The 9,713-nt window shown below is 42.6% G+C and overlaps 1 protein-coding gene across 3 annotated transcripts in view; it reads left to right on the plus strand.

Moving 5' to 3' along the window:
• FAM172A (family with sequence similarity 172 member A) overlaps positions 1-9,713 on the plus strand; it is a 383,440-nt gene that overhangs the window by 20,348 nt on the left and 353,379 nt on the right. For all 3 annotated transcript variants that reach the window (XM_015427717.1, XM_015427716.1, XM_015427719.1), the window contains one exon: positions 6,267-6,367. In XM_015427717.1, the coding sequence (XP_015283203.1) occupies positions 6,267-6,367 (101 nt within the window). The remainder of the gene's footprint in view (positions 1-6,266; positions 6,368-9,713) is intronic.

Consider the following 9,713-nt stretch of genomic DNA (forward strand, 5'->3'; position numbering starts at 1 on the left):
AACTCGATGTATGTAGACATTCGTTCCCATAAGACCACCTGATATGCTGCCCCTCTTCAGCCCTTTAGGTAGATGCCTCTACCTAGGGAATGGTTCCACCAACAACAGAGGTATCATGGGAGCATCCCTTTGTCTTCTTTCTTCTATGAATAGACGTTATGACCCAGGGCATCAGTCTTTCGCTCCTCCTTATCTACTGGGGCACAGCCAGTTTGGTGTAGTGGTTAAGAGCAGTGCACTCTAATCTGGAGAACCGGGTTTGGTTTCCCACTTCTCTACAAGCAGCTGCTGGGTGACCTTGGGTCAGTCAAAGTTCTCTCAGAGCTGTTCTCTCAAGTTCTGGAAAGAGCTCTCTCAGCCCCACCTACCTCACAGTGTGTCTGTTGTGGGAGAGGAAAGGAAGGAGATTGTATGCCGTTCTGAGACTCTGAGTGAAGGGTGGGGTATAAATCCAATCTCCTCCTTCTCCTTTTCTTCTTCTTCCTCCTCCTCTTCTTCATTATGGCTTGATAATTGGCGATCTTGAAATTGAGGGTACAGTCCCATCCTTATCAGGGTTTCCATGCCTAGGGAAAGTGAAAGTCAACGAGATCTAGGCCAAAACCCTCCCAACCACATTCACTCAAGGACTAGGGACAAAAATAACTGTTTTGATCGTGCTTGACCGGGTTCTTTTTAGATAGTCTGGTTCCTTTTTTGCCTGCTTGGTTGGTCATCACCGCAAATTCCTGGTCCTCACTATTATTTCTAGCGGTTACAAGATGGAGTCTCAGGAAAGGCCACCCCTTGGGTTATGGAAAGGGACCCTATTGATCAGCTTAAGGACACTGTGACTGACATTTCTAAAGGAGCTGTCCAACTGGTCCCTCCACATTGTGTTCACAAGAGTTTTTATTTGAGATATTTTTCAGTGCCTAAAAAGGATATCTGTCCTATTCTTGATTTAAGAAATTTTAACAAGTATTAAAAAAATGTGTATGGTTTCCCTTAGGTGTTACAAATGGCTAAAAAGGATATCTGTCCTAGTCTTGATTTAAGAAATTTTATTAAAAAAGTGTATGGTTTCCCTTAGGTGTTACAAATGTTAAAATTAAATTGGTGGTTTATTGTGTTAGATCTGAAGAAATGCATATTTTCATATTTCCGTTCACCCTGACCACAGGAAATACCTACGCTTCCAATGCAATGGTATGGTCTGTCAGTATACTGTCCTTCCTTTTGAACTGGCAACAGCACAGTGTGTATTTACCAAATGCATGATGGCTATACTGCCTTTTTGTGCTCCAAGGGCTGTACCGTCTTCCCATACTTGAACAACTGTCTTCTTATAGCCCCTTCTGTAGATGTGCTCCAGAGTCATTTAGACCTTACTTTTTCTATGGTCACCACACTTAGGTTAGCAGTAAACTGGAAAAGGTAAAAATTGACACCTTGTTGTTCAGCACAATGTATAGGGGCATTACTCGACTTGTCCTCAGGGAGAGCCTTCCCCCTCCTGAATGTGTGCTTATGATTAAGGAGCTGGTTGCTAAGTTTCAATCTAACAGATTCCAGTAGCCTTGTGCATTCAGAGACTGCTGGGCTTTATGGTCTCTACTACTGTAGTCATCCCATTTGTGAAGTTACATCTAAGACTGCTCCAAAATTGGTTCCTGCCAGTTTTTGACCCCCATACCCAGTCTCAGTCCACCCACCTATCTGTCCCCAGATGCATTGTTAGATTTCTCCTCTGGTGGGTGGATGACTCAGACTCAGACGCTAATAGAAGTCCCATTTGGATCTCCACTCCCTACCCATACTGTAGCCTCAGATACCTCTTTTATGGTGGGGTGTACATTATGGGGAAGTGTCAGTACAGGGTATTTGGTCAGACCCCAAATATAGTATGCATATCTACATCCTTGAACTGAGGGCCATTCACTATGTTTTGACTTATTTTACAGATTTACTATGCAATGAAACCATCCAAGTTCAGATAGACAACACTACCACCATGTTTATTCTCAACAAGCAGGGTGGTACAATGTTGTTGTCTCTCTGCAGGGAGGCCACAACATTTGGAATTGAGCACATCAACCCAACGTCTCTCTTCAGGCCATTCACATTGCCAGAGTGCACAACTGCACCGTGGTTGCTCTGAGCAGATTTACTCTTCCTCATCACAAGTGGTCTCTGACAAAGATATACATTCTTCCCATTTTCTGCAAGTGGGTGTCCCAGCCATAGACCTCAGTGAACGCCAAGGCACCTCTCTTCTGTTTCAGAGAGTGTCATGACCCAGAGTCATCGGGGAATGCCTCCAAATCCCCTGGACCAGCAATCTGTTCTACTCCTTTTCTCCGCTTCCCTTGATTGCGAAGGTGCTCAACAGAATTCATACTCAGTCATACTCACTGTATCCTAATAACACCTTTCTGGCCATGACAGGTGTAATTTTCAGAACTGCTACTCCTTCTCAAAGGTTATTTCATTCCACTGCAGTCTGCCCCAGACCTCCTACATCAGGGTTTGCTCAGACATCAGGAAGTTGCCAAACTTCAGAGGCTCCTGAACTCTCCACTTCAAGATTTTCTCTGGAGGTGCTAGATGTTTTGCTGCATTCTAGGAAACCCTCTACACACACATTGTATGCTGTCAAATGGGAGTGTTTTGCTGCTTGGGTGGAAAACAGGTATCAGCCCCCTACATCATGCCCCTTACCACTCATTCTTGAGTATTTACTGTTACTTAAAAAATCAGGGCTGACGCCATTCTTGGTAAAAATCCATCTTGTGTCCATCTTGGCTTTTCATCATTTTGTTGAGGGAGTCTCCATCCCCCCCCCCCATGACACCTCAAAACAGTTCCTTAAGGCGCCTACTTAACCTGTGTCCACCCAGCCCCCCCATTGTCTCTCAGTGGTCACTCTCCCTAGTCTTAGCTAGACTAATGCTACCATCCTTTGAACCATTGGGTAGATGTGCCTTATCGTTACTGCCCTTGAAGGTGTACTTTCAAGTGGTAGTTACTTCTGCCAGGAGGGAAGGCGAGTTGGAAGCCCTAAGGGATGACCCACCATTTATTCAATTTTTTCCGCATAAGGTTGTCTTGCGTCCTAGTTATGAGTTCTTACCCAAGGGTGTTTCCAAATTCCATGTGTCACAATCTGTATTATTACCCGTGTTTTTCCTAATCCCACATTTCCACCTGAAAAGACTCAGGAGAGCCTAGAGGTTAAAAGGGCTTTATTGTTTTACTCACACTGTACCTGTGAGTTTCATAAATGCCACTCCTTGTTCATGTGTTTTGCTGGGCCTCTCAGAGGCCAGGCAGCATCATGCCAAACACTTTCCCATTGGGTTGTCTGAACAATTAAGCTGTGTTATGAACATGCAGGTACTCCTTGCCTTGTGTCTCTTCAAGCTCACTCCACCAGGTCCCAAGCCTCGTCCACTGCTTTTCATGTAGGAGTCTCACTGAAAGACATCTGTAAGGTTGCAACATGGGCCTTTGCCGACATGTTTATTCATCACTACAGTGTGGACACAGATGTCAGATGTGATGCCGCTGTGGGGAAGACGGTTCTGCATTTGTTCTTTAACTGAGAGCTCTACACCTGCCACCAGGGAGTAGCTTGGTACTCTCCCCAATATGGGACTGCACAGAAGACTGAAGACGAAAACAGCATTGTGCTTACCTGTAACTGTCGAGTTGTTTTCTGTGCAGGCACATATCCCCTCCCTCCTGCCCCACTCTGAGCTCTTTAGAAGAGCTTTATATTTTGTTTTTTGGGTTTCTATCGCAGTGCTCAGGCAGCACAGCCGAACTGAGGGAAGATGCCGTCTCTCCCTCTCAGCACACTTTTTTGGCGGGAAAAGAGCAATACGCACTGAAAGGGAGGGGAAGCCCCTCTACTCCTAAGAAGCTAGAGAATTCTATCCATCAACAGGCCTCCACATGTGCAGTCCCCAGTGTGTGCCTGCACAGAAGTCAACTTGATGAACAACAGTTACAGGTAAGTGCAACCCTGTTTTTTCTACATTTGCTGTTCTTGTATACAGGCTGGCAGGAGCTCTCCAGTGTATGAGAGAATGCCTTTCCTCTTGTGATAATAGATCATTAATTAGAAATGGCTGGGATTGAACCCATCAGTTCATACGTGCTGCTCTGGTCCCTTGAGGGACAGATGAAGTGGAAGAACTCAATAAATTTATTAGGTTGTGGAATTAAAACCCATGTCTGCCACTGTAGCCTATGTAACAGATACATGGAGGACACTGGGGGCTTCCGAAGCAGATAGTAGTAAGTGCAATATGATAAATTAATGAGTTAAAAAAACACAGTAATTTACATTGTGGGCAGAAAACAACAGGGAGAATGGGAAAAAATGGAGCATTTATGAGTGCACCTAGAGACCCACTCCCATTGGGAGCTGAGTTCTGTGCTAGCTGGAGCTTCTGCTCAGTTTTCAGACAGCCTTCTGTAGAGCATGTTGAACGTAGCTTCATACCCTTAGGTATAGACTGTTGTAATGATCGACAGAAATCTGAAATAGTTGTAGCCTCCTCCTTAGAAATACTTTTCTATATATGAAAGTGAAGTGTCGTAACAGTTGCAACCCAGATGTTAATGGCCAGTATTTGAGTAAAGCCATTTTTTGTCCCTTAAAAAATTTGCTCTGCAAAGGAGAACACACTGCGAAGTTTGTTCTCTTCAAGTGCAATAGTAGTTCTAAGCTGTATAAAAAACTGTTATTATCTAATACTTTTCACACTTTCCATTTTGGAGGGGGGGGTTCCTTTAAACATAGGCATTTATGCAACACTTTGCTTTTAAATAACCTGATGGCTTTCATATGCTGTTACTTAGAAACCAAGTGTCATGAAAGTGATGCCCTTTGAAAGGAGAAGGCTCAACAATCTTCAGCTGTTTATTTTTAGAGCAGTACAACCTTTCTAGGCTGCATATTAAAGAGTGCACTTTTGATTGCTATGAGAAGATGGGATGAATTGTATTGAAACATTGTTGAGAGTTCCGTCATTCTAAGTGGCATTGTTAGAGCAGTAACAAATGTGTTCTTGATCCTAATACCATGAGATTGGCTGGAATTTTTTTAACATGTGCACTATAGTGCATTTCCATATGCTTCTATGTCTGGAGGAAAGCTATGCCTTTTATTCTCCTTCGCAAAGCAATAATAATAAAATGAGCAGGTGTGGCTTCCACGAAACTTAAGAGAACTTGAAAATACAGGGTACTTCTTAGGTAACATAGTATGATTTCCTTGGCAACTTTACTGCTAACCAGTATTAGCATTGAGCGTAAAAACTTGGCATAGAATTTTAAAAATTAGAAACTTTGGAAGAAACAGAGTGTGATAATGCCATGAAGAAAGGGCTATTAGGACCTGAGGTATCAGATATGAAGTTGGGAAGAAGCAATCCCCTGGGGGTTAGTAATTGGGGCAAGTGGAGCATACTGAAACTGAGATAGGTAGAGTATTAACATAACTTTTATGTTAATAAGTAAATAGCATAAAGTTCTCATTTTTATTTTGCAGCTGGAAGACTTTTTCAATCAAATGCTGTTATCTCCTTCCCCACCCCACCCGACACAAAGAGGTCATGTACAAAATGAAATCTTTGCTTTGGTAAAGAAAGTTATATTTTTCATCTGAAGACAACTTCCACTAATTGAAATCCTGATTTTGCATTCATATATTTCAGGATTTGGAATATTCTTAGATACCATGGTGTGTGTGTTTTTTTAAAGCTAACTGCATTTTGGACATAATATTTTCTAGCTATGACTGGTGCCAGTATTCTCTCTCTTAATTTTACATTTTCCTGGAGCTATCCATTCATTTTGTTGTGTAAGGTTTCTGTTTTACTGTTTCGCTTATCAGTAACTAGATATGCTACTGTACATCAGCCATAAAAACAGAACTACAAGGTAAGAAAAGTTATGACTTCCACAAAGATGACATAATGGGAATTCAGTGTTCTATGGATTGCCAAGGTTTATATATAAAATTCATTTTGGGGCAGTTGTTATGTTCAATTTTTTTCTTAAAGCTTATCATCTTCTCTGGGCTTTCCTATACATGTTGTGAATCTGATCTGGAAATGTGTGGTAATAATGTGATCCATTTTGTCTGTACTCATAAGTTGAAATAGTATATCGAAAACAATGCTTTTTTTTTGTAAGCAAACTGCGTCCTATTTTGTTAGCTATTTCTGCTTCTAAAAACCTTTATTTTATACCTGCTATTATTGTTTGTCTTCTAGAGGGACAGTTAAGACATATAAAAACTGGAGAGCCATTTGTTTTTAACTACCGCGAAGATTTGCATAGATGGAACCAAAAACGCTACGAAGCTCTTGGAGAGGTATGTATTACATGTATTGCAATGTGTTTAGTTGCTTGCTTGCTGCATAGAGTTAACATCTTCCATAGTAAAATAAGAAACATGATGAAAGTTCTACGTTTTAAGATTAATCTAAATATTTCCCAATTGTGTGAAATTTTCAAGATACTAACTTCAAGAAGCAGATGATGGTAAAAGTGACAATCATAGCAACTGCCAGTAGCGCAATAGCTTATGATAAAATTACTTGACATGCACAAGATCATGTGTAGAAATGGCTCCACATGAAATAATATAAAAATGTGAATTCTTCTATTCAAAATGAGTTTATGCATCTTACCTCTAATGAGTTTATACATATGGTATTAACTCTAATATTTCATAGTAGAATACAGGTTTTATTTTAAGAACCATATTGTATAAGGCATTATTCTCAAACTTTAGCAACCCACAGACCCCCCATTTTTCTAAAAAAAAGTTCTGGGGAACCTCCAAGCCTTCCCCTCATCCCACTCTGATGCCTGCCTTTCTAAAGGGCACGTATCATGCATGTCCCGTGAAGGCCACTGTCTTCTCACTTCCTTAGAATGATGTGGTGAGAACCACCTTAAAAGGTAAAGGTAAAGGTTCCCTTGCTCGAAAGCCAGTCGAAGCCGACTCTAGGGTTGTGGTGCTCATCTCCGTTTCAAAGCCGAAGAGCCAGCGCTGTCCAAAGACATTTCCATGGTCATGTGGCCGGCATGACTAAACACTAAGGCGCACGGAACGCTGTTACCTTCCCACCGAAGTGGTACCTATTTATCTACTTGCAATTTCTTGCTTTCGAACTGCTAGGTTGGCAGGAGCTGGAACTAGAGACGGGAGCTCACTCCGTCATGCGGCAACCTGGGTCTCGAACTGCTGAACTACCGACCTTCCACAGCCTGCAATTCAGCATCTTAACCACTTGAGCCACCGCAGCTCCTGAAAACCACCTTAGCAATGCTTTAAAAGCAAGTTTAAGAAAATGTTCATATTGTCCATGTATAGCTTAGAAGATCAAGTCTTGGAGGGTAGTAGATTCTGTAGGGCCCTCAACTCTAAAGACCGTGACCTGAGTTCTAATCATTCTGTTCCCTTGACTGAAAGAGATTTTATGCCATATAGAGCGAGAAACTTTCTTATTGGCTAATAACTTCCAGATAAGGGCCAGCTGATCCCAGTTGGGAGAGGTACAGAAGAAAATTTTAGAGCTGCTCCTAGTAATAATAATTTTAAAAGTCCAGCATCACAAACAAGCTGGTATTCAGCTGAAAGCTGCCATTACTTGCTGTTGTATGTTGATACAGAGTGGTGTTTCTGTCTCTGATGAAATCCTTTGCATTAAAAATGGTGAAAACTGATTTTCACTATTTACACGATTTATAATCTCACTGTACTTGGTATTAATAAAAGATGTTGAATCACTTTTGTTTTTTTGTAAGGGCTGTACCTCCTTAATACCTCTCAGCCAGTTAGAATTCCTAGGTCTGAGCAAGTGGTTCCCAGCAACCCATCAGTGAATTTTTGTGTAGTATTCTGAGGTTATCTAAAAGCTAGGTGACAGGGGGTGGCGGCAGCTTTTGAAGCTCCTTCTGTTTGAAAGAAGGGAGGGGAAGCTAATTCTGTTCTTTCGAGTTAGTTCCCTGCCCCCATGTTATCTGGATGGGCATGAGATGGGCTAACCCTCTGTCCTTTCAAAGGACTTATGAATTCCCTCGAGTACCTTCATGGATCTCAAGGGCTTCCCAGTGTCAGGTTCCTTAGCAGAAGAAGAAGAAGAAGAAGAAGAGATTGGATTTATACCCCGCCCTTCACTACCCAAAGGTGTCTCAGAGTGGCTTACAAACTCCTTTCCCTTCCCCTCCCCACAACAGACACCCTGTGAGGTGGGTGGGGCTGAGAGAATTCTGACACAAACTGCTTTTTTTCAAGGACAGCTGTGCCAGAGCTTGTGACTGACCCAAGGTCACATCAGCAGGTGCAAGTGGAGGAGTGGGGAATGTGACCTGAGTTCTAATCATTCTGTTCCCTTGACTGAAAGAGATTTTATGCCATATAGAGCGAGAAACTTTCTTATTGGCTAATAACTTCCAGATAAGGGCCAGCTGATCCCAGTTGGGAGAGGTACAGAAGAAAATTTTAGAGCTGCTCCTAGTAATAATAATTTTAAAAGTCCAGCATCACACACAAGCTGGTATTCAGCTGAAAGCTGCCATTAGTTGCTGTTGTATGTTGATACAGAGTGGTGTTTCTGTCTCTGTGATGAAATCCTTTGCATTAAAAATGGTGAAAACTGATTTTCACTATTTACACGATTTATACTCTCACTGTACTTGGTATTAATAAAAGATGTTGAATGACTTTTGTTTTTTTGTAAGGGCTGTACCTCCTTAATACCTCTCAGCCAGTTAGAATTCCTAGGTCTGAGCAAGTGGTTCCCAGCAACCCATCAGTGAAGCGCCGATGGAAACATTTCAGAAGGCGGGGGCCGGAGACATGTTCCTTTGCTGCCCATTCCCTGTGTTGGGGACCGAAATCCACCCATTCAATCAAATAATACAGTTTATTTCGCCTCAGCTTAGAGTCCAAAATATCAGCAACTTCATGATGCAGTTCGCCTTGCAGGAGCAGTGGAGGGAGGCATGGTTGTCGCGGTCGCCAGATGTTTGGCCCAGGATCACGGCGCAATAGGCTGAAATGGAAAACGGAATGCAAATGTCTCAGATTTTTAGGCAGTACCAGTTCCACAGCCATGTCATTGATTATACGTGATACCTTAAAAGGTCCCACAAACGTCCACCCCAATTTACGACTAGGTCGTAGGTCTTTAATGTTTTTTGTGGAGACATAAACAGAATCTCCCGGCTGGACATTCCAGGCATCAGAACGTTTCTTATCCGCTTGAATTTTGTAAGCATGTTTAGCCTCCTCTAAGGTTTTGCACAAGACAAGCCAGGCCTCTTTAAGGTGTTTGCACCAGTCACCTACCTCCCCCTCCAGGAGGGGAAGATCCGGGAGAGGCGGCGCCTCGTAACCATAGATCGCCATGAAAGGGGACACACCAGTCGATGAATGACCGGCATTGTTATAACAAAATTCAGCCAAGGGGAGAAGACCCTCCCAGTCGTCTTGTTGAAAGTTAGTAAAACACCTGAGATACTGTTCAAGTGTTTGATTAACACGCTCCGTTTGTCCATCTGTCTCGGGATGGTAGGCGCTGCTTAAACCCCGCTCCACCCCCATCAGCTTCATGAGCTCCCCCCAAAACTTAGAAACAAATTGAGAGCCGCGGTCGGAGAGTATCTTCTGTGGGAGAGTGTGGAGTCGGAAAATGTGTTGCAGGAAT

Source organism: Gekko japonicus, unplaced genomic scaffold (genome assembly GCF_001447785.1).
Source record: "Gekko japonicus isolate JY-2015 unplaced genomic scaffold, Gekko_japonicus_V1.1 scaffold363, whole genome shotgun sequence".
Lineage (NCBI taxonomy): Eukaryota > Metazoa > Chordata > Lepidosauria > Squamata > Gekkonidae > Gekko > Gekko japonicus.